Genomic DNA, 26952 nt, shown 5'->3' with positions numbered 1-26952 from the left:
TCTTGAAAATCATACCAAGCACATGACCGACTGACTTATGTCTCTTGTACGAGGACCATCTGGCACGAGCAGGCACAAAGCAAGAAAGATTATAATCAGGAATTCAGGCGAGGAAAATTTAGGGGAATAAAAAAATTATGACTGACACAATCTTCAATAAAACTGTAACAAGTTAACACTTTCCTTAGGTCTCTGACTGAAATGACTAACTTAACACTAATCGAACACTCCGGTTAGATGGTATCTCACCTTGACAACGACAAGGGTCGTGCTTGTCCAGGTAATGCTCCAAGGTATCCCATCCACCTCCGACTCTCACCATAACATGATTTCTCAAAATCTAGAAGAACAAAGAACAACAACAAAGACAGTGAAATATTTTGAAATTTCAGTATCAAGTGCACCAAAAGGTGAAAAAAAGTGTCCTTTGATAAGAAGGAGATCAATAAGCAGAAACCTGTTCCCAGCTTTGTTTCTCCCCTCTTAATTCCCACTGCCCTCAATAGCTAATGTACCTCCCTCCCTGCACCTCTCTATATTACTAGACCAACTGCCCCCCCCCCCCCTTTGATACTAAACCAAATGATATAATTCACACACAAAAAATCATAATAATACAAAAAAAATAAAAAATCCTCAGAGTGCTCCTAAACTTTGTAACATAAATGTTAGGATATGTTGTCCCTTTCTTAAGATGGAGGCCAAATCAAGCAGAGAAAATTTAAAGTCCTCTCTGTTCATTTTAGCCTATTCTTTAAATCCTCAGTGTGCTCCCAAACTTTGTAAAATAAATGTTTAGGATATGAACCATGTATTTGTCCCTTTCTTAAGATGGAGGCCATATCAAGCAGAGAAAATTTAAAATCCTCTCTGTTTATTTTAGCCTATTCTTCAAATCATAAAAGAATTCCTTTTAAACTTTCTAATTCCCCAGTAGTATACAACCTGTGAGATCCAATTTCATAGCTTGCCCACCCTCCTTTTCAACTTACAGCAGGTGTCGATGACAGGGGTGTTGAGCCTGAGGGTAAAACTGGTCCCTGATTATTAACTGACCCTATATGAGGTCGTACAGTACTCCTGGGAAGGCATACTATCATAGCTAGATATATATATAGTTTTTTTTCTGTTTTTGTTTTTAATCATTTTTCTTTTGTGGTAATTTTTTGGGGTGGTAGAAGGCTGAAGAAAATAGGAGTTATTTCACCAACACATGTGGACATATATCGATTTCTGTTGACAGACTTGCTATTTACCCCCCAGCTAGCTTGGGGAGTTCCAGGCAAAGAGGGATTTGTTCCCTGGTGCATATTATATCTGATAGCTTCACTCTAGCAGAGTTGTAGTAAAAGCATGAAAGAATAATACTTTTCTTTGGAAAGAAAAACTGAAAAAAAAATGCAGATATTATTATACTGCACAGAATTTTTTTTTTAAGTTGGGGGTTTTCAATAAACAGAAGAGTGTACCTAATATAGCACCACTTTAGAGCTGCATGTTGAGACCATAGAAAATGGGGATGAATTTTGTTTCAAAACCTTTTTACAGATGTTTATGGGTTTCAATGTATTCTATTTGTCCTTTTGCCCTTGTAGAAAGACAAAGGGGGTTTGAAACTGTAGGACACAGTCACTACTTAATTGTCCCACATGTTACCAAAATCATACCCATTGAACAAGTGAAAATTACATTCATTGTAAATATATTGGAAAACTTTGAGCATTAAACTTAGACAAATCCACTCTAATTTTCAACCAGCATACCATCACATTGTTCAGTATGAAAAGTACAAAATAATTTTTCACAGCCAAACTGCAATTATTTGATGCTCTTCCCACAAACTTGAATGGCATTAATTTTCTAGAATACATACAAAATGAGGATAGAAATTGGTTCATCTACATCTGCTGTGAGAAATTATTGAAGATTATAAGTCTTGATGCTTTGTTTGAAAATTTGAAAGGAATGTTCCAAAAGTAATAACCAGAGATAATCCTATTGCATCAACTAAAACTACACAGCATACATGCTTCCTCCACTCATACACCTGCTAGGCGTGAGGTTGAACAAAGTTAACAATTTAACAATATAGGCAGACCACTTTAAAGTAGTTACTTGTGTTTTGCCGTCCATTAACAGGCGAACGCACATCCCACCCCCTCCCCCTCCCCCTCACTCTCATTAGGCACTATTTCACAATAACCGTACAGTAGCACATTGGATAAACCAAAGATAGCCCTCCAAACAAATCATAACCAGCAAATGCACTAATTATTCCATTTGATTATCAATGATTCCTTGTCCAAACAAATGCAAATAATGCCAAATAAGGAAATGTCCAAGGGTTTTGAACTATTGCTGCATAAAACCTTATTTTTATTTTGAGAAAGCAAGGAGGATCTGACCCCCTTTTTTTGGGAGAGGATCAAGACCCTCACAGGTGATCAAGATCGTAGTTTGGACGCTTGGGGATCAAGTGACCCGAGATTTCAGGTTACTTGACTCGTCACTTCTGCATTAAGTGTCACAGAAATCCCAAAAATTACTGGTTTGGATATTTACTTCGCTCCTCGCTTACCTGTCTCCTCACAACCTTAGCACCACGTTCTACTGTGCCTAGAATGTCCTGGTAACCTTTTAACATTGTGCGCCCTCTATGACCGGCCCCTCCGGTCGTTGCCCTTCCTTCTCATTCTACCATATATACCAACATACAGAACAAAAGCCCTCACAGTGAATTGTAAATACTTAACTATGACCTTAGCTGATTGCATAATGTTCTCTGTTCATCATTGACCTACCCAGCACGTTCTCATATGTGGACTTGTAAGGGTTCGGGCTAAAATATTACCTCTCAGGGGAAGAACAGGATCCTGATGCTCTGTTACATTCTAATATGTCAACGAGGCTTATAAGCTGTAATGAAACTTGACTGGTCGAGCTGCAATTAACTTCCACACAGCTGCTACTTTAATTAACAAGTACAGTATAATACAGAAAATGTAACACACAATGCAAAATGGCTGCTTTAAGTTCATACTCTATATACAGCTCATCATGGAACAGTTTTAACTGGTAGGTCAGGAAGTATTTTAGCTGTTAGCAGTATATATCAAAGGCTTCCTTTGTCAGATCTAACAGATTGTGTATCTAAGAAAGATCTAGACAGGAAATTCTGAGGTCAGAATATGTCAACAAGGGCCACCTTTAATACTACTCATATCCAGCTGTAATGCCTTCAAATTTGGGCATATATACTACTAAAAGGTGCTGCCAAAGGAACTTTTGTGAAGGTTTTTTACCCTCTCCTAAAGTACAGCTACTCCCTGAAAATGAAACTTGGATTTGTCATAGTGATGGTGGAGTAGTGCTCTGAATATTACAGAGAATGGTCTGATAAAAATTTTGAGCCATATAAGTCTGATGATATAAAGGTCAGCAATTTGGTATTTCTAGCATATATTGAGACAAGACAGTAATTTTAAAGACCATAATTACATCTGTCCTCAAATTAATTAATTCTCAGTACTTTGCTATAACTGATAACTTATTCCATTCCTAGTTTTTTTTTACTATACCACTCAACATATAAGTGTATCTGCTCTTGAACTAATTGTATAGGCCCTACAAGTGATGTCTTGGATTGTATAGGCCTAGCTACCAGTGATGTATTTGATTGTATAGGCCCTACATGTGATGTTTTTGATTTTATAGGCCCTACAAGTGATGTCTTGGATTGTATAGGCCTAGCTACCAGTGATGTATTTGATTGTATAGGCCCTACATGTGATGTTTTTGATTTTATAGGCCCTACAAGTGATGTCTTGGATTGTATAGGCCTAGCTACCAGTGATGTATTTGATTGTATAGGCCCTACATGTGATGTTTTTGATTGTATAGGCCCTACAAGTGATGTCTTGGATTGTATAGGCCTAGCTACCAGTGATGTATTTGATTGTATAGGCCCTACAACTGGTGTTTTTGATTGTATATATAGGCCCTACAAGTGATGTCTTGGATTGTATAGGCCCTACCGGTGATGTCCTCAATGCAATATGGATAGCAGATAGTCTGGCCAGCTATCTCTAAGTTTAGAACATATTACTGTAAGCACGACTTTGTAGGAATGCATGCTTACAGTTAAACCTTGCAAATATGATTCTGTTTGGACAATTGTTTTGATCTCTTGGACTAGGACCGATTTGATTGACCAATACAGAACCAAACATTTATTTTTGTCTCAATCTGTCAAACTCCTGCTGTACCAATTTACCACTAACCTCGATCAGCATGCAGTGAGATAATTTAAAATAACAACTTAGAAGTCATTTTGCCCTAAATTTTGCTCACAATGGAAAATGACTGGATAAAAAGACTGGTTAAAAGTGACAAACAAAAAAATTAGACCAAACTGCCAAATTCCAAGGTTGTCTAACATTTAAAGACGCTTGACGAACAGACAGGGCGTGACTTTGTCATTTAAAATACAAACAGGCTTACATTCATACATGTACATACACGCATACATATATACGAATACATGCACACACACATACTGAAACTGCAGACTCATGTAGATACTGACTGACTCATTCTATAGTGAGGACTAAAAGGGGAAATCTGTTTGTCTTTCCTTAGCAAAACAATTGATCAATGCATGTGTACACACCAAACAAAAAAAGGGAAAGAAGCAAAACATGAGAAATGCACTTCTAATTAAACTTAACCTTATGGACGTGCTTGAAATGCAGTACAGTATAGAGGCATGACTAAGGAGATAGCCATCTCATCAATTTTACAAGAGACTTTGAATCAAGAGACCATATAAGTATATATACTGCTGGCCAGCTGGGGGACCGGACTATCGAACGTGGGTATTAAAATCGTGATAGAAACTGACGCATAGGGTTGACATGATTCAATTTCATAGACTATATTGGTTAATGGGATTGAGTTTTGAAAACTTCGGCAATGGAGGGATGGGAAGGAGGGGGGGGGGTGTTAAATTGGATACAGATTGTTGGATGGAAAGATACAGAATGAGGATATCCTAAGGAGAGTTTGATAGATTACTTGAGACCAGAAATGATTGGCTTTGCAGGGACCCCACCCAGGCTTGAGATGGGGGGATGGGGATGGGGATGAGGATGGGGGAGGGGTAAGATAGGGAGGGAGAGGAGGATGGAGCAACCACTGTTCAGTGATGCAGAAATTGCTGTCTGTGGTGGTAGCCTGGCAGGCATGTCCGGTGTGAACATCATTACACTAATGGAAGGTTGGGAGGACCATGGTTCCCGCCTTCCCATATCTCCATATAGATAATGTCAATGGCCCTGCGTTTTATTGATAGACAACACAGATTGACTACAGGTACATGATAAACTAAGGAGTACAGCATGAATGTTTTGAGGGACATTTCTCTAAAGCTATTAAAGTTGTAACTGCAATGCAACCTGGTCTGTTTACAGGTTGGTGTCTTCTTTATTCTAGTTATATTTGCTAAAATCAACCTTTAAACTCACAAAGAATACACTTAGGTGCATGAATTCCTACAAAGACTTTCAATCAGCATGTTTGAGATATCATGTCTGCACTGCTACACATCAGGTATGAAGATTTCCTGGAGGGAAACGATCTAATTACAGAAACAAGAGATATGTTTATCTTCATTAACATGATGGCAAAACAGGATGCTATCCTGTGGCTTTAATCAGCTATATAGACAAAAGCTAAACCTTGGAAAGGTTTCTCCTAGTAAACAATCTTGACACAACCAGAATCAACGTCTATTACTCGCTCAGCTGTAAACATTACCACTGTTATGAGAGGTGGAAGCTCGCACACACGCCACCACGGGGTGTAGTGCATATGGTGCACGTATGGCCTGGCGACACGCACTAGTAACCGACCGTAATTACCGATGAGCCAATTGTTAATGACTACAATATGTACAGAATTATAATAAATTGCTTTGATGCATTAACATTCGATGCATTAACCGATTTTCTTAGTAGAATTTTTAACTCTCATCCTGTAGACCAAATATCAGTGTGGACAAGCAAACTCAGCTTTGAAGGTCGTCTTCTGCTAGGACGCCTGATTGGTTACTGTACTTCAAAGTCAAATTGCACTGAAAGTTGTAACTAAATATCCCCAAATAGGTCAATTGAAAAGTTGGTAGATCTCTCTCCATCACTTTGGAGATACTGAAATTATACAAAAATAGTGGTAGCCCTATGATCCACCCCAAAGGGGAGCTTTACTGACCCCAAAGCTGGTGTACCTGTACATCAATCCACCGATTATACATATCTCTCCTACAGTGTTCATACTGACCATTCTTTGTAAATTTGGTACATTTCTTTGGACAATCAATTTCGCTGTTCCAAACAACCAATCAGTTGGTAAGACCTTGTTGACCAATGGATAAGTAGCCAAATCCTCAAAATACTCCCTGGGTTATAAGTCTGGTAAAAATTGTCCAACGAACACAAAAGGCTCCTTTAATGACATATGCTATCATAGTCGACCAGAGACATATGTCTGCTGAAATATCATCTAATCATTTCCTACAAACAATATATCATCAACTAACTCTGATAATTAAATTCTGAACCAGATTTTTAACTATTAAGATCTGATTTGACCATCTAACAATAAACCCCCTGCAGTATTAAATTAACTAAGTCAAGGACAATGCAGACCAAATATATAGAGAGATTAAGTTTGGAAATGAAATGATGGAACATCTGAAACGTACATTGGAGTGATGATGATTGAGAGAGCATATAATGTATCTATGTAATAGAACAGTGTAGGATATATGCTGTTACATCTAACTGTACCGTCCAGTAATACAGTACACTGCATTATCATTCACACCCTAAAATGCATACAACTTACACAGTAACAGACCTACTAAAACTGCTGCCTGCATGTAAATGCATCAAACTCATAAAGACAAAAATAACGAGATGACAGATGAAGTCATCTCGGAAATAGACATATTTGTCATGTAAGATCTGCAAAGATCAGAGAATTTCTCACTTCAGTTTGCATTTCTTTTAAATATAGATATTTAATTCATCCCTCAATGTTTCATAATTGCTTAAGTGTCTCGGCAGTTTGTGATGAATTATAACCGGAAATGATCCTAACCGATGATGAATAACGATGTTGTGCAACGTGTAACAACAGGTTTATATATAATATTTATGTATGTGTGGAATCTATCGCAGGCCAGATGGCAGAGCTAAAAATACCTGCAAGGCAGAATTGTCCAGGCTGATGAGTAAAATTTTGCATGCTAGACTAGGAGACTTTTGCAAGAGTGACAACCTGAAGAGGAGGGCACAGCAAAGGGGACAGTTAACAGGAGACGAGAAATCCAAATTATAAATCTTTTTGGAGAATGTCCTGCAGCCGATGAAACCACAGAATAAATTATACAGCAGTGTTCTTGAATACATAATGACTGTAGCGTTGAAGACTAGATAGTAAGAGGAGGGAAGTAAACACACATCTTCGATTGATCGGTTAAATAAGGTTTCCAGACGGGATAATTAAGTTTGAAAATTAAGACTTATAATAATCTCTCTAGATTTAGTCTTTCAAAAGGAGATTAATCATCAAGTTTAAACTCACAAATGGCCAATTACACTCTGCATGGCTTTAATAATTTATCCACATTTGGCATACAAAATGACAACATTGTAATTTAAACTGAAGACTATTTTGATTCATCTTTCCCAGATGAAAATCTTACAGACTTTATGTAGATGGTATAAAAGTCTGGCCAAGAAGTATTATTTGTATTATTTAAATTTTAAATCAGTGTTATTTTGATTCTAGCACTGATTCACCGCAAAGAAAATAACCCCCTCCCCCTCCCCACTAACATCTCCACCAAAACCTACTTTCACTTAATTCATGATCATTTGTAGTCAAACTGCTTTACTGAAAAATAAAATATCGCAGCTTGTCTTTATATAGCCAATTTCTAGATTTACTGGACATCTCTTTATAAATTCTTCACTACACTGTACAGTCCATTCAATTCAATTTTTAAACGAACCAAATCTACATTGCTCTTAAATAGTAAATTAGTCTATATTGAAGGTTATTAAAGAAGACACAGACCCAACCATCATTATTGGTCTATATTATATCGATAAAATGTCATGAACAACTCCTCCGCCCCACCCCCACCCTCCCTCCCCATATCCCACCCCTCTAATCCCAGCCACAAGACAGAAATCCAAGCATCATTAATGGTCTATGTGAGAGAGATAACTGCCTTTGAACAAACTTCCCCCACCCCCCCCCTTCCCTCCCCATATCCCACCTCCTCATTCTAGCCAGGAGACACAAATCCAACTATCATTAATGTTCTATGTGAGAGAGATAACTGTCACTGAACAACTCCTCCCCTCTCCCCCCCCCCCACATCCCACCTCATCCTAGCCAGGAGACACAAATCCGACCATCATTAATGGTCTATGTGATAGAGATACTGTCATTGAACAACTCCTCCCCTCCCCCCATTCCCTCCCCACATCCCACCTCCTCATCCCAGCCACAAGACACAAATCCAAGCATCATTAATGTTCTATGTGATAGAGATACCAGTGTCATTGAACAACTCCTCCCCCCTTACCCCCCCCTTTCCTCCCCACATCCCACCGCATCCTAGCCAGGAGTCACAAGTCCAACCATCATTAATGTTCTATGTGATAGAGATAACTGTCATTGAACAACTTCTCCCCCCCCCTTTCCTCCCCACATCCCACCCCATCCTAGCCAGGAAACACAGATCCAACCATCATTAATGTTCTATGTGAGAGAGATAACTGTCTTTGAACAACTTTCCCATACGGAGAGCCAAACGTTCCATAAATGTCGAAAAAGAAAGTGAAGTGTCCAAGTTAATATATATATGTCCAAATCGATATCAACATGTTACAATTCGATATCAGCATGTTACAATTCGATATCAGCATGTTACAATTCCATATGAACATGTCGAAACAAAATACAATATGCCATTGCGTCTATCAACATGTCAAATTCAACATCAGCATGTCGAAAACTTGTAACAGCATGCCATTACTACATTGGTCATGTCAACATGCTATATTTACGTCGTGCTATAATTTTGGCACTTCGGCGCGCGCCAACGTTTCATATATGTCGAGATTTATTTCAGTATGTCCAAAACTTGTGTCAGCATGGTGAGCGAAGAGTAGTGAAGTATTGCCATGACAACGTTGCACATGGTTCGTGTCGTTCACACGGTACTATGGTTGAATCATGGAGCTATAAACAGAAGGAGAAAACCCACTTCGAAGTATCATTGTAACCGACAAAATTTGATCGCCATAAGTAAACATGCCTCAGGGCACAAACACGGGTAAAGCCATCATCAGCTATTACGTAATCCTGGTACAAAGGTCATTTCGTATATAGCGTCCCTCACAACATAACAACAGACACTCCGATCCTAACGTATATGTAATTGAAATAGTATACGCAGTACTCATATATGTTACGTTACGCATACCTGTAAGAATTTCGATCGGAATATATCTTTCATTTCTCACCGAATCATGCGAAGATTAGTATTTAATAATTAATTGTTTATCTCAGCATATATTTCATCGCAATATATGAACAAGTAATGGCGAAATAGGTACTTTTAGTCAAGTATTTTCCGATAAAACTTTTCTTCGTTCGTTAGGCAAATAACGTTAGTGCTGTTTGTTATTGCATTGGGCACCTAGTGTTATAAAATTAACAAAATTAATTTAACACGAAACATGGCTGCCAAAAAACTTTGCATCCGCCGAGGACATTAGAAATGTTCATGCTACAGGATATAGTTGAATTTGAAGCTGATGATTGAAGAGTTTGAGAGGCTGGATGTTCCAGACGACATAAATTTGGAAGATACAAATGTTGAAAAACATGAGGAACAAATTCTAAGATAATTAGCAGGTTATGTGCCATTTGCCCTTAAAAAACGTTACATGAAAGTTAAGAGTACTCAGAATGCTTTAATATTTTTACAGTACTTAAACTGTATGTCTGTTGCAGGTGAAGGTCACAGTTTTTTAGATTACAGTAAAGCCTGGGTGGAAAAACAAAATAGAGGTGGATTAATCTTAGTTAATGATAATATTTTCATGCTTTTCAAGACTGGAATTTCAGACAAAGCAAATTTTAAACATGAAGACCTTGCAACGTCTGGTAGTGTAAAACCTGTCTCGAAACCAACTGGAGGAGGGTAGGGGAGGTAGATGGGGGACGGGTACAGATTAACTCTAAATCAGGAGGCAGACACCAGAGTTGTATGTTTAATAAAAGTATAATTTCTCATCTCGTTCTACATCTACAGCGTATAATACACAATATTTACATTTGCCCAATATAACGTACTGGGGTCGGGCACAACCCAAGGATACGCAGGCATAACACTGGGGCTGCGCAAGGGTAGGGCAGTCTAAACATCGGCAATCCACCGGTGTCGGGCAGCACAGGCTTCGGGCATTCCGCTGGACTCGGGCAGCGCAGGTGTCGGGCATATGGCAAGCCGTTTTAACATTTACCTCTCTATTCTACTTAAGTAGAATTAATTCCACTTAAGTAGAATACAATTAAGCTTAAGTGAAATGAATTGCACTTAAGTAGAATACAATTTAGCTTAAGTAAAATGAATTGCACTTAAGTAGAATTGCATTTTACTTAAGTTTAATTGTATTCCACTTAAGTAAAATTACCACTTTCTTTTAAGCTTAAGTTAAATTCAATTTCACTTAAGCTTAATTGTATTCTACTTAAGTAAAATACAATTCTACTTAAGTAAAATTTAATTTAGCTTAAGTAAAAGTGTCATTCTTTTTCACTTAAGCTAAATGCATTTTACTTAAGTAAAATTGTATTTTACTTAAGTAGAATACAATTAAGCTTAAGTGAAATTGAATTTAACTTAAGCTTAATTGTATTCTACTTAAGTAGAATTGTATTTTACTTAAGTAGAATACAATTGCATTATACTTAAGTAAAATTCAATTCTACTTAAGTAAAATACAATTTAGCTTAAGTGGAATTGAAGGATATGGCAAGCCGTTATAACATTTACCTCGTGCGGAGAAGTGGTTGGTCTGGGGGCATATGGCAAGCCGTTTTAACATTTACCTCTCTATTCTACTTAAGTAGAATTAATTCCACTTAAGTAGAATACAATTAAGCTTAAGTGAAATGAATTGCACTTAAGTAGAATTGCATTTTACTTAAGCTTAATTGTATTCCACTTAAGTGGAATTCATATTAGCTTAAGTTAAAACGGTTTTTGTCTACATCGTATTTTACTTAAGTAAAATACAATTCTACTTAAGTAAAATACAATTCTGCTTAAGTAAAATTCAATTCTACTTAAGTAAAATGCAATTCTGCTTAAGTAAAATTCAATTCTACTTAAGTAAAATGCTATTCTACTTAAGCAAAATGGCTTTTCAATTTCACTTAAGCTAAATTGCATTTTACTTAAGTGAAATAGAATTACGCTTAAGTGAAATGTGATTGGTCAATCTATTTCACTTAAGTAAAATGCAATTTAGCTTAAGTAAAATGTGATTGGTCAATCAGTATATGCTACTCATTGCGTCACTGCACTTGCCGCGAAGTCCGACTCTGTATACTATTTTAGCGGGTACCTCACCACGTGTTCATCCGCTCAATAGGTTTACCATTGTCAGAAAAGAGGTAAAAGTACCTAACGTAAAGCTTCCTTAAGCATGTTATCATTTACTGTCATCGTTTTTTCTGCCTTTATATGAAAGAGCATAATTTTAAGTACAGATGGTGTGAAAATGGGGAGGATCGAAGGTGATATAAACCATTTTAAAAATCTTTGGTTAAATGTTGATATTACCCCGAAAGAGCATATGGAAGGGCTCAGTGTGATAAACTTGCTCCTCTTCTAGCTCATAATCTAAACGGTCATGATATGGAAGTTTGCAAGTGCCATGATAGGCCACTAGAACACAGCTATCGTGTGGTGGGTAGTATATACCAGATGAAAACTTCTATCTATGCTTTGGCAGGTCTTGAAAGTGATGAGTTTAGTGTGTAAGTCAATGGAACAATTAATTGTGATGCGAGACCTATAGAGTTACGTTCAAGACGTACTAGTTACGTAACCATTTGCGGCCATTCCCCCATTCTGCGATACTTATCCAGCTTTCGTTGTGTGTATACGAACATAACACCATACTTAGCAAATGAAGCAAAGCTTTGTTTATCACTGAGTCTGAACGTTAGACATTTGGTAAATGCAGCCAGCCAATAAATCGTTGCAAACTGTTGCTGATGCAGTTGGAAAAGCACTTTTGAGGGCAAGGGAACGACTACAACACGACATACCACCAATCAGTGGTACTAGTATACTAGAAGTATCACAAGGCATGGTACCATGCATGTAAACATTGCCCCCAGACCAACCACTTCTCCGCACGAGGTAAATGTTATAACGGCTTGCCATATCCTTCAATTCCACTTAAGCTAAATTGTATTTTACTTAAGCAGAATTGAATTTTACTTAAGTAAAATGCAATTGTATTCTACTTAAGCAAAATACAATTCTACTTAAGTAGAATACAATTTAGCTTAAGTTAAATTCAATTTCACTTAAGCTTAATTGTATTCTACTTAAGTAAAATACAATTTTACTTAAGTAAAATGCATTTAGCTTAAGTGAAAAAGAATGACACTTTTACTTAAGCTAAATTAAATTTTTCTTAAGTAGAATTGTATTTTACTTAAGTAGAATACAATTAAGCTTAAGTGAAATTGAATTTAACTTAAGCTTAAAAGAAAGTGGTAATTTTACTTAAGTGGAATACAATTAAACTTAAGTAAAATGCAATTCTACTTAAGTGCAATTCATTTTACTTAAGCTTAATTGTATTCTACTTAAGTGCAATTCATTTCACTTAAGTTTAATTGTATTCTACTTAAGTGGAATTAATTCTACTTAAGTAGAATAGAGAGGTAAATGTTAAAACGGCTTGCCATAGGGGCAATGTTTACATGGTACCGTGCCTTGTGGTACTACTACTACTAGTACCACTGCTTGGTGGTATGTCGTGTTGTAGTCGTTCCCTTGCCCTCAAAAGTGCTTTTCCAACTGCATCAGCAACATTTTGCAACGATTTATTGGCTGGCTGCATTTACCAAAAGTCTAACGTTCAGACTCAGTGATAAACATAGCTTTGCTTCATTTGCTAAGTATGGTGTTATGTTCGTATATACACAACGAAAGCTTGATAAGTATCGCAGAATGGGGGAATGGCCGCAAATGGTTACGTAACTAGTACGTCTTGAACGTAACTCTATAGGTCTCGCATCACAATTAATTGTTCCATTGACTTACACACTAAACTCATCACTTTCAAGACCTGGCAAAGCATAGATAGAAGTTTTCATCTGGTATATCCTACCCACCACATGATAGCTGTGCTCTTGGCCTATCATGGCACTTGCAAACTTCCATATCATGACCGTTTAGATTATGAGCTAGAAGAGGAGCAAGTTTATCACACTGAACCCTTCCATATGCTCGCCCGGAGTAATATCAACATTAAACAAAAGATTTTTAAAATGGTTTATATCACCCTCGATCCTCCCTATTTTCACACCATCTGTACTTAAAATTATGCTCTTTCATATGAAGGCAGAAAAAACGATGACAGTAAATGATAACATGCTTAAGCAAGCTTTACGTTAGGTATTTTTACGTCTTTTCTGACAATGGTTAACCTATTGAGCGGATGAACACGTGGTGAGGTACCTATAATAGTATACAAAGTAGGACTTCGCGGCAAGTACAGTGACGCAATGAGTAGCATATACTGATTGACCAATCACATTTTACTTAAGCTAAATTGCATTTTACTTAAGTGAAATAGATTGACCAATCACATTTCACTTAAGCGTAATTCTATTTCACTTAAGTAAAATGCAATTTAGCTTAAGTGAAATTGAAAAGCCATTTTGCTTAAGTAGAATAGCATTTTACTTAAGTAGAATTGAATTTTACTTAAGCAGAATTGCATTTTACTTAAGTAGAATTGAATTTTACTTAAGCAGAATTGTATTTTACTTAAGTAGAATTGTATTTTACTTAAGTAAAATACGATGTAAACAAGAACCGTTTAAACTTAAGCTAATATGAATTCCACTTAAGTGGAATACAATTAAGCTTAAGTAAAATGCAATTCTACTTAAGTGCAATTCATTTCACTTAAGCTTAATTGTATTCTACTTAAGTAGAATTAATTCTACTTAAGTAGAATAGAGAGGTAAATGTTAAAACGGCTTGCCATACGGGCACTCTAAAATGCCTAAACACATTTGTTTGGACTTAGGCAAATATCAAAGGCTTTACCACGAGGAAGGAAAGTTCCTCGTCTTGCACTCGACCGACTCTCCGACTCTCTGACTCACTCATTTACGAAAGAACCCTTCATTAAAATACCCCGGAAATAACCCCCGTATACACACGTCCGTACATAAACTGTAAAAAAAGGCTTAGACCAATCATGGACTACCTGTATATAACTACGATGGGTTGCGACCAATGGGATCGACTCACACACCTACCGCCGTGCCTGCCTATGCCAGTCACGGGAATACATCGATATAGCAAAATTACGTAATCAGTTCCTGTTCCTGTTTCGGATAAACATCTCTCGTTACCTCCGCGGAGCGCAACAGATGTAACCCCTGAGGGAACGAAACGTATCTCACTAAGGAAAAGTCGTAGCTTTCCGCTACAGTATATTCAACCATAGTACCGTGTGAACGACACGAACCATGTGCAACGTTGTCATGGCAATACTTCACTACTCTTCGCTCACCATGCTGACACAAGTTTTGGACATACTGAAATAAATCTCGACATATATGAAACGTTGGCGCGCGCCGAAGTTCCAAAATTATAGCACGACGTAAATATAGCATGTTGACATGACCAATGTAGTAATGGCATGCTGTTACAAGTTTTCGACATGCTGATGTTGAATTTGACATGTTGATAGACGCAATGGCATATTGTATTTTGTTTCGACATGTTCATATGGAATTGTAACATGCTGATATCGAATTGTAACATGTTGATATCGATTTGGACATATATATATTAACTTGGACACTTCACTTTCTTTTTCGACATTTATGGAACGTTTGGCTCTCCGTATTCCCAGACAGCTAAAATATTATCCCATTTGGGAGATATCACGCATTAAGTGTCTCGTCAAACACTAGGCTGAAGACTTGATCAAGTCCAAATTATGACATCATCATCAAGCCATATATGTGCATACATTTTCTATGTTTTCCTTTATTTGTTACAGAGTATATTCCTCTGTAATGGAGATGGGTTTTCCAAGTGATGAGTATATATACTGTATTATACAACACCTAATTATATTCCGGCCATTTGATTGGTCAATTGCTCGTCGATTGCATGCAAAATCCGCTCAATTGCACTCTATGATGATAGAACCATGCGTTATACTTTTTTGATAGCACTTTTTTCAATGGTAAGAGAGCAGAGAAACCTGTCTGTTCAAAACAATCTGTTGCATGAGTGCATTTTACATCCAATTATATCCAAATTTCAAGGTGTTGTATAAAACAAATAATGAATGGTTTCCATTCGTGCAATAGTGCAAATATTTCATTCGTTGAAAGATGTAATTTGTTCCATTCAATTCAGCTGCGCCTCGTTGAATGGAACATTCCATCTTTCAACTCATGAAATATTTGCACTATTGCACTCATAACCATTCATTATTTGTATAATATCGAACCTATGAACGTTAATGATGTCGTAGGTTCCAGCGCCAAAACTGTTCACATTCTACTTGAAAATGTGAGAAGTAAAACAAAAGTGAAAGAAAGTAAATAGGTTCCATATCCTTGTGGCACTATGACATTGCAGATTTATAAAAGACAGCTTCCAGGTTCAGGCCTTTAAACTACTTTATTCTCCTACTGTACATGAAACAGGATTTTATCTTTTTGGGGGTATTATTCTTTATAAAGATCTCAGTCATATGAGACAAAAGATTATGGTTGGTTTGGCTTGTATAGATCTCCTTCAACCACTGTAATTATAATTATTTGTCTTTTACATATTCAGTTAAAACTACACATTTTCAATGGATAATTTACCGCCCCTGCAAATGGAACTACTTTGAGGTGATATATCGTATTGACAAGTTATAGATCTCCATGTATAACATATATAACACTTCCATTCTTGTGGCTTCATTTAGCAAATTGATATCGAACCATATATCATATGCAGACCTGTGTGAAAACCTTGCATCTTTTAATAACGCCTCTTTGCTGACCCTACTCCAAGACAAGTACCTCATTTGCATACACCTTATTGCATCGATAGCTCACAATCTGTCCACAAACACTGTCAGTATGTTCTCAATAATCTTTTTTTTCTCCGCGCAAGGCAGTTCTCTCCCAAGGACGAAATCTAATTACAACGATTACGAGATCATTGTTACATAAGACTCTTTATCAAAAGGGAAGTAAAAGCAAGTACTGTACTGTAGACTCTAGACATCCTTCTACTAATACAGTGTTACAAGGTTTATCTTGCCTGCACTCAAACACGTCCATGGTCTCAGCACGCTCATAAAATTTCTTTAAATTAAATTTCAATCTACGTACCTTCACAAATTCGACCTTCTAAAATATATCGCATATTTCTCTAGAACTTTATTAGTTGACTAAAATTATTCTTGACTTCAGGAGTTGAAATTCTTCGTAATTTTCTGATTCTTAGTTTTATCTTAAAAACCTTGGAAGTTTGTGACCCTTGGTGTTTAAATTTTTAACGAGGAGAAATGGACAGGATATACTGTACGTTAGATTGATAGAAAAATAAGGAGAGAAACGTTGCTTTGACTATCTGTCCCAAGTTGATGATTATATTCATATTATATATCACAATAGTACCCTCGCCTGGTATAGTGAATGAAGTCAGGTATGAGAGACTTGGGTAAAGTAAATTTAATCGAATTTACTGCCCTCCTTATTATTCTATCATCTGAATTAATGAAATCCTTCAATCCAATTGCCACTTAATTGTAACCTTTAAAAGTATTAGTCGTAAGGAGAAAGATAATAGGGAGGTAGAAAACTAAATCTGTGAATTTCTCTCAATTATATCCAAGGGTTTTGTTTTCCACAAACATCCCAAGTCGACTTTGGAACCATCAGACAGTTCTTTGTATATTGCTGACAACCAAAATTAAGTACCCCATCTACAAGTATCTTTCTCCATTTTTGGGGTAATTTGTTATTATTATTATTTTTTTGTGTTTATTTTCCTTTCACCACAAATATGCAATACATATGACATATAATTGTTTGATACTTCTTTTATCAATGCTGCTCACATTCAATTAGTAACAGTCAATAGCTCAAAGGATTATGGCAAGGACAATTCCTAAACAACTTGAGAACTTGAGAGTAATTAACGCCAACTTAATTCAGTACTGCACCCCTAGACCTTCATTGAGAACTGTATATTTACAATTTAGGTCATGGTAAGAGTTAATACATGAGGGTTGGCTTTAAAACTTAAAGACACAGATTATATCACAGGTCTGAAGACTACAACATAAAAACTGCCTCAGGTTAAATTTGAAAGTACAATGCTTTTACAGCAGTCTTTCAAGTTTTCTAAGAGTCAACGATTTCACCAAACTCATGACGTATAAATCACAATATTACTGTTGAAACTGCTTTATACACACCCTCATAGATTTTTTAAGAGTTAATTAGTTCAGATGCTTTCCATTTTTGTGGTATCAAAAACACCATGTAACTAGATACAAATATTCCACAACTTACGGGGTTAGGGTATTTACAAGCAAAGAGCTTACCTATCTCCTCACAAAGTAAGCACACTTCCAGCTGTACCAGGTCTAAAGTGACATGGAAACCTTTTAAGCACTGTGCAACCTTCGCTTAAGTTGTCGGGAGACAGGTATGCAGGGAAGCAGTTCTATGTAAATCAGAGTGGTAAATTTGGAATGAAGAAAAGGAGGCCTCGGCCAAGAACTGGACCAGTGTGGGCAAGGTACTAAAGTGTTATCAGAAAGTGTTGTAGATGGGAAAGAACAATTTATGTAATGGAGACAGGTATTAATAGATGAGCAAAGTAACTTTGTCTTAAATTCTTACTAAGCAGGGATTGCATCAGGATCAACTGCAACAAGAACAAATGAAGTTAATGAGATTCTGTATATATAGGTTGACCGGCCGCTCCCTCATATATCAAAATGAGCAAATTTGCAGTAATTTGATAAAAGCCACTTATAATTCTGTCATAAAAATTTTCTTCAGGGCATTCCACAACAATATGCAGTGTCATTGGGACAAACTATACTTATGATGCTATATTTTGAAAATCCACCACAAAGATTTGCTTTGCCCTTAATATCTTCTTCACAAGAGGGACTCTGTGATGGACTGACGTTTAATTACCTTCTATTAAGAATTTTTTTGGTTCCACTCCCAGTTCATTGATCTAAGATCTAATCATCGAATAAAATTTCGTTTTTCATATTGGTATAAAGAGGTCTTTGATTGACACCTCAAACACAAAACGAAAATTAAAATATGCTTAATAACTTTCTGAACTTAAGATTTCATGAAAATAATTAAATCAGCCATGCTCACTCATCCAAAATTCTGTCTTTTTAAAAGCCTCAGACTAAATTGTTAAATACACTCCCAGAAATGCTGACAATAATTAAAAAATCTCACCAAGAAATGGCTTAAAATAACAAATGCTCGTAGCATCCAGGGAGGGGGCAGATGAACTTTAATCAAGCTCATTGCAGAAAGTGTTTTATTTCACAGTAACTTTGTACTATTTTTTGATGACTCAGAAAAGTGTAGAAATTTAAAGGCCCCAAAAAAGTCAAAACTTTTTGGCAAGTTCTGGAGAGGAATAATTTCAATATCACACAATTTAAGATTAATCATGTAGATCACATCAAGTCATAGCACTCTACAGCACTGTAAGTCTGTTAGGTCAACATGTAATGGATTCTATAATTCAATTGCAGGTAATATTGTGAGAATGGTAATTACTTGTAACCTTCTGTACTAATGTTGTAACATCAATTGCTTATAACATTTGAACACATTATCCAGCAAACATTAAATAAGTAAATATTTCAATGACAAGTTTGGAGAATGACTAAAAGTTTGATTAATGAAACAGAATAAACGTTCAAAACATACAAAGACTAAAAGCTGCACAAGTGTCCCGTAAAATTCACACACTGACACTTTATAGATACCCATACATGTACTTTTTAGCATACAGTAGGCTATATAGATCTCTCACACAATTTTCATGGTACGACTGAGTTAACAACTAAGTTAGCTCTGAAAGCATCAATCACCATATATGATAATGATGATAAATTGTACAGTGTTCAATTAGATTCACCCTGGAGGGAAATTTAAATAAAGTACCAGGTTGTGTATGATAAAACACTGCATGTACTCAAAACTGTTTATAATTTATGTTTCTGTAATAATGCCAGTTGAATGTACACAGACAGATCTAATACTGTAATGTGAGCTATGACACCATAACTGTAAAGGTCACGTATGCCCATGGAGCTATATGCCAAACTAGATGCATTCATACAACTCCATGCACACACATACGGTATGGTATTTTGCTGTGACTTACCCTGTGTTCACAACTATCATAAGATCACAGAATGTCATATGAATTCCTGACTACTGACTAGTTGACTACATACCAGCACATTTTTGTCTAATCAAACATGTATAAAGATAAGTTCAACAACATTGGCACCATTGATAAATACAAAATGTAAGAACTTAAAACTCAGTTTACTACTTTGTACTAGCTTAAAGCAGCAAATGATAAACAGGAAAATGATAAGGAAATTAGTTACCTGTAACAAGAAAACAATGACAACAGCACCAAGACCAAATGGTACAGTAAGAGGGAAATCAAGTTTTTGCACACTTTAAGCCTTTTCTTGATAGGTACATTAGTGGAACAATTACAAACTCCAAATGTTGTGTTGTGCTTCTCTTGTTGAGGAGTGGGGGAGGGGGGAATGGGGGGATGGGTTCAGCTGACGTTAAGATGTAGAACCATTATCCGTGGATATATAAATGATTCTAATCATGAAATAATATTATAATAGTAATAACCATAATGATATAGTTATATAACACTTTACATAAAAGAATATCTCAAAGCACTTTACATCCTATGGGACATTATTAGTTAACTCTTAAGAAGTACAAATATAAGATACACACAGAGATTGATACATTAATAACATATTCCTACCTATTCTATCAATGTACACAACCCTCATATGATTTCAGTATTACATGTATGAGATCTATATTCCTCATCAAATCTTCCTCTCAAATGTTTTGTGATTTTCATCGGTTCCTGACATTCTATATACAGTAGTCAGACAGCATGAAAATTCACTGTGTTGCTTTAATGTCAATAAAGAGCCTTTTCAGGAAGCTAAAAATATCTAAATAGTAAACACCCTTGAGTTACAGTACATTACATTCCTGAGGCAGTGCTCAAGATGATAACATATTTGCCTGTACACAGGTACCATAGCAGAAGGAAACCACTGAAAATAAATATTTTATGTGAGCAAGCTAAATAATTGATAGGGAACTTCCTGGTATCTGTAGGGAATGGATTGGATAATTAAGATCAAAACAAAATCAAAGAATCATAATTTATTTTAAAAAAACACTGTTTAAGGGTGTTGTTATGAAATCAATCAAAGATAAAACTAAGTTACCACATCCAAAGTAAAAATTGATTAAAAACAGCAAAGATGAAGGAAAATTGAAACATTGTTTGACAGACTTCACACAGATATATGCAAATTAAAGTTAAAAAGTCCCACCAAATGCCCACTATAATCCACTTCCATCCTATTTCCTAGAACATTCATCCTGTTTGTCAGAACTAGAATCAACAACACATTACCACCAATAAGGCAACAGCTATAGCAAATTTCACACCACATGTAGATACCTTCATGCACAAATCAGAAGTAAATAATGTTTTGATGGAGACAAGTAAGTGAGGAATAATTGCCTCTAATAAAGAGACACTGAACTACCCCCTATAAACCAACCCCCCAACCTACCCCACTCTCCTCTTCTATGGTAACACTGTTGTTCAGGGAGTCGCTTACCTCTGAAAATTACTACCCGAAATGCAATATCAGAGATGACTTTTCCCCCCTCCACAGATCTGTCAGAACGCTTAACACTTTTGATAGCCAAACTTGTCATTTAATTACAACAAGAGAGAGCACAGAAGTTACAGGAAAAAAATGTCATGAATGACATAGCCTGTGAGTAACAATGTACTTTTCTGACACCTTTATGTAATGAGGTTAATGGCTCTCTGGATGAATACTACGACTTAGTCACTCTCCCTTACCAGCAAGTATATTCAGCCACACTAGTACATTGTTAACCTGATTGATTTAAATTACTACATTTCCAGATCAATTTCAACTTAGCATCCTCTTCGTTACAAATCGATTCTCATTCTATATCCCCGCTTTTGATTTTTTGTTTTATGGTGTCCTATGTCCAGGTGTATACAGGCCTTCTTTTTATTATGCCGGGGATTAAACTGCCATCACTTGAAAAGTCCTCTGTAATTGATAGAAGCAGGTCTGGCCTATGTAACCTGGGATATCCTACCCTACTTAGATGGGTAGGGAAATCCCAAAGACCTTTGTATCTAGTACGGTTACGATGAGTCATACACACGGAAGGTGAGGATAAGTGCTGGTAGGCTATTCACCAATTGATGCATGTTTTTCCTTTCTTTGCTCTAGTACAGTTAACCACTGTAGATTAATTAAGATTTGCATGGGTGAACTCGGTCACAATTGACTGAGCGCATCTTCGAAGTAAACAAAGCGAAAAAGGCTTTTCGAGAAACCCCTGACCGTGGAGAATCGGGGAAAGGACTTACAATTAGGAAAATGTGGGGATTTTCAGGCCACGAATCAGTCCAGCAGAGAGGGGGTAACATGATACAGCCCAGGCGTTAAACTAAAACAGGGGTATTAGGTGTCATTGGGTAGACAAAGGAATTGTCACCGATGACTTCAGAGGGGAAACACTTAATCAGATTATTGAAGCTGCGGACTCCGCCGTATAGGTGTGTGCATTTTTTATTCATTGATTGTGATTATTTTATATGCATGCTCCTCTGGATTCCAGGGGAGGAGGAGGAGTAGTAAGTGCTCACTAATGTATACAAAATGAAATATTAATCAATTACGAGACTAAAGCATGGGGAGCACTTAAACGTCTCAGTTGGAGCTGATTTGCTAAAAGCTATCATCCATGGGCAAATCGGTAAGGCACATTGTTTTCACCAAGCTAGACAATTAGATTGTTTTGATATGAAGATTAATTCCTGGCAATTTTTTTTCACCTAATGTACATAGCATAGCTTGAAGCTTATAGCTCTGTTCAGTGAGTCACTTATCTAGACTAGAATAGTTCATTTCGACTTCTAATACCACTTCAAAGGTATTAAGAATCCGATGGAAGAAACTCTCAAATCCTCAGCTATCGTTAGACCAAATACTAAGGGGAAAAAATCCCTGGAAAATATGCATGCTGGCACTTTGAATGGTAGAATGAGAAGGGCAATGACGGGAGGGGCCGGTCATAGAGGGCGCACAGTGTCAAAAGGTTACCAGGACATTCTAGGCACGGTAAATGGGGTGCTATGGTTGTGAGGTGACAGGTAAAGCGAGGAGCAAAGTAAATAAGTTCATTTCCCAGCAAGGTCTACCAATAAAATATGGATGTTTCACTAAAACTTCCTGGTTTGGGAATGAATTTACTTCGCTCCTCTCTTACCTGTCTCTGATCTACGAATGCATTTTCCTCATCCAGCAAAACCTACTATCTATAAATATTTTAGCATGTGCAGCTCCCCCAATCCCACATCTGAACTCTACCTACTCAATTTCTCCTTCCCGATTTTCCACTCGAGGAGTGACCGACGCTATTCCTCCGAGGAAGTTTCTTTCCTTAAATATCGTCTAGGCTTCTTATCGTGGGGAGCTCCATTGGGATCAGAAATCATCCCTGACGAGAGTTTTCTGCACTTTCTTGATCGAAGCACTGTATAAGTAGGGATTATGGTTGTTTATGAGAGACTAACTTACCTGTCTCTACACAATCCTCACTCTACCCATTTTTGCCCCCTAAAACTATTTTATCTATATCTATACTCACCCTGACAAATATGAGGGTTTGAGCGTCTCCGATCCTGTATTTGCCTTCCCCTTCCCGAATCATCGGAAACTGATTTGGACAAGTACACAGATTCACTAAGTCCCTGACCTGTCAAGATAGAGAAAGGAAAAAGTGTTCAAAATTATGAGTTGTATAATAGAAACATTACCACTGGGTCATCATTACCTTTAAAAAAAAAACATCAGACTTTACAGTACTTGAACATTTAGACAAAAGTATATGTATTGATGCTTGCAATTTCCAAAATCCACATCATAAATGTAAACTGACCAGTTAGTGAAATTCCGTCTTTTCTTCTCTTTTTGTTTTTTTCTTGTTGTCTAAGTTAGCTTTTTTTGTCATTTAAACAATCCTTTTGGATTGTCAGTATTGTTAGGAAAACATGTGTATAGTAGGAGTCAAATTGGGAGAAGAGGGGGGGGGGGAGCTAAAAGAGGTTATGAACCAAATTGGGACTTGTGTCAAAGATGGACTAAACATAACATACAGTCATTGTTAAAACCTCCAAGTGAAAGTTAGTTGGTCCATTCGTCGATTTAAAATGTGTCAATGGTCAGTTTCGTTTCAATTTGCCCTCTGAAGATCTCGCTATAATCAAAACATCTAACCCCTAGCGCTTAACTTGTATACTTGCAAGAATTGCAACAAAGGTTTAATGATCGAAACTTGCTTAATTGTTTGATCGGTTTCTCTTTATAACTAAGCGTATCATCATTGTGGTTTTCTGCAGATTCTAGACCAGTGAGGGAGTGTACTATGTTTATGTTGATAAATTCATATTATGTTTTCTTTTACAGATCTCTACAGAGAACAAGCAGAATCATGTACAGCATACATGCATACATATATGTGTGTTCACCAACTCTATATATGTGTGTGTGTGCACCCACTCTATCATATATGTGTGTATGTCTGTGCGCCGACTCTATAATATTAACAAAAGAAGTTTTTGTGATGTGCACCAACGAGGGACTCATGCCAGTTTCTCAGCAGGAGCAAATTTTATGATTTATGCAATGTGCTGTTCAACTGATGCTGTCACATAGCAGAGCGGTTAATCACAGGAGACTTTGATAGGGGAGACCAAATAGCACAAATAACTCCTGTCATTATCACACAGCGATGTCATGAGGGGGATACAGTGTTGTCCCACTCCATGTTGTCCCACTCCATGAGCAACCGTGAGCAATGTTCAAAGGCCATCAGATAAAACAATGGAGACATTGCTTTTAAATAATGCTCAACTGATTCTATCTGTTGGCAAAGGGAAGGAATGCAACAATGCTTTGTATTGATTTCAATGATTACAGTTTCCATGTCATATTATACCACAATATTATCAAGACAGACTGTTCATTAGCCTGACTACACTGTTAATATGCCAAAACGTACCTGGTTTTGGATATATTTACTAGCGGCGAACCTTCTGTATAACCTGCCTCCTTACAACAACAACAACAATAATAACGGCTAAAGTACACGACCATCTTCACAGAGCTATTGAGTAAACAAATAGACACTGTGGGTGGTAGAATGATGAGGTACTGTACCATAGGTTGACCGGATGTGACCGGTCAACAGGGGGAGGTCAGTATCAAATGTTAGCAGGTCACTCTAGACACAGCAGAGCGAGGCTGCAGTTGTGAGGAGACACGTAAGTGAGAAAATACAATTACAAGGGCAATTTTGGCATAAAAATGTGGAAAATGATTTTGTGTAATTTACTGTACAAGCTAAGGAGACAGCATATATACACACACACACAATCACGAAAACTTAGTACTGAGTTGGGTATATGTTATGTATGACATGTGTACACCCATCACCATCGCATAGATTCCTCTCGCCTTCAGCAAGGATTTGAAATCTTTGCTAATAGAGGAGACAATTTGACACTTTAATTGTGTCCGTATGTACATCATCATTTCAACAGTCACCTCCGAATAATTTACTGACATTTCAGAGAGATATCTTCTATTGGGATAGCTACAGCCAATCGTACTGTAGAAAATTTCCCAGAAAAATTCTGAAAATCAGAGACAAACACTGGACAGTCAATATACCATCAAACCTCATGCATATTTTCTGATAAGTAAATAATTGTTATTGTAAATAAGGGACCCTGGGCAGTTTTATCTTCAAAATGTCAGGTGGAAGTACTCTGTGCAAACATTGTGAAGATTGAAATGATATATGAAACTGCCCGAAGCAGCTTAAATTCTTTGAACGTTTAACTGCAAGAAATGTACATGAAGGCTTAAAATACATTAACATCAAAGTTCTGAGAATCTGACATTTAAGATTCTTTTGGGGAAGATTTATCAGTGTTATGAAGGTATTTTATCCATAATTACTTACATCAATAAGTTTAGTATTCATATCATACCTTTCGTCATAATAGACCCAAACTTTTTTCCTTAGAATAAATCGAATAAATACGTGCTAATTTCAAGCATCCAAAAGGGTTGTTATCCACATATATCTAGACATCTGGACTGAGAATGTATCCAATTATTATGTAAGTTATATACACGGGGTGTGGTCAAAAGAGGCAATTTATCAAGCCCAATTTAAAATACAGCTACAGTATAATGGTTCTAAACGAGAGTGCAGTAAATGTGAGGGGACAGGTTACTGAATGGTAGATTTGGAAGGAGGATTAAGTGGGCAGTGCCCCAAAAAAGTGTGAGTGCAGTCATGAAACATTCCAGACATGTAGTTTAAAGGTCATTAGCAATAGTGCGGATGTGGACTTGGAGACAGGTAAGAGAGGAGCGAAGTAAATCTATATATATTGCTTTACAGAGCCTATTGCGCCAAAAAATCACTTTATCCTCTCTTATCATCGAATCGGTAAATTATATATGAACTGTTATTGTCTACGAACTGTTACAACAGGTCGCACAAATGACAATGGATTTGTGACAAGGATAACGATAGAAACGTTTGTCTGAGACAATGATTGGCCACGGTAGTTGACTCGTTCTTGAAACCTAATTCCTAGAGACAATTCACCCCTAATTGTGCCCCAGAGTTCCGTAGTTTGTGATTTAGCCGATTGCAACAATGCAAACAAATCCTAGGGTTACACCCTAATTGGTTATTTAAACAAAATAATCCGAACAGAACCAAAAATCTATTGTAATACTTCCTTCAAAACAAAGCTATTTTACACTGATTTTGTAGTCTCTCCTATAACGACACAAGTATTATTAAAGCTTTCTGAACTCCATTGACTTGGTGCCATGCAAACTATTCCACCAGTTCAAAATGCCATCATCAAGAAAAGTAATAAACTATATACAGTGAGTTACTGTCAGAATAGATTTTTCAAATCCACCGAAGCAGTTTCAATTATCCACAATTAGTTTCATCTAGGTATAATATACCCTGATCTCTTTCTAGGATTGATTGAAAAATAAGGCTTGATCCTACAACTCTGTAGCTCTGTCCTAGAAAGCCTCCCGCCTGCGTGCTCACGCTCCATTCATTGCAACAGCGCTCTGCTTCCCAACGACATAGCAAAGACTG

At 36.8% G+C, this 26952-nt stretch overlaps 1 protein-coding gene across 1 annotated transcript in view; it reads right to left on the bottom strand.

Annotated features, from left to right (window-relative positions):
* Positions 1-26952, bottom strand: part of LOC139980775 (uncharacterized) — a 71863-nt gene that overhangs the window by 9510 nt on the left and 35401 nt on the right. The window contains exons 3-4 of the mRNA XM_071992700.1: positions 23401-23508; positions 250-340 (exon numbers count right to left, since the gene is read on the bottom strand). Coding sequence (XP_071848801.1) covers positions 250-340; positions 23401-23508 — 199 coding nt within the window. The remainder of the gene's footprint in view (positions 1-249; positions 341-23400; positions 23509-26952) is intronic.

Source organism: Apostichopus japonicus, chromosome 15, assembly GCF_037975245.1.
Source record: "Apostichopus japonicus isolate 1M-3 chromosome 15, ASM3797524v1, whole genome shotgun sequence".
Taxonomy (NCBI): Eukaryota; Metazoa; Echinodermata; class Holothuroidea; order Aspidochirotida; family Stichopodidae; genus Apostichopus; species Apostichopus japonicus.
The sequence above is the reverse complement of the archived record's forward strand: the minus strand, read 5'-3'. Positions and strand labels throughout refer to the sequence as shown.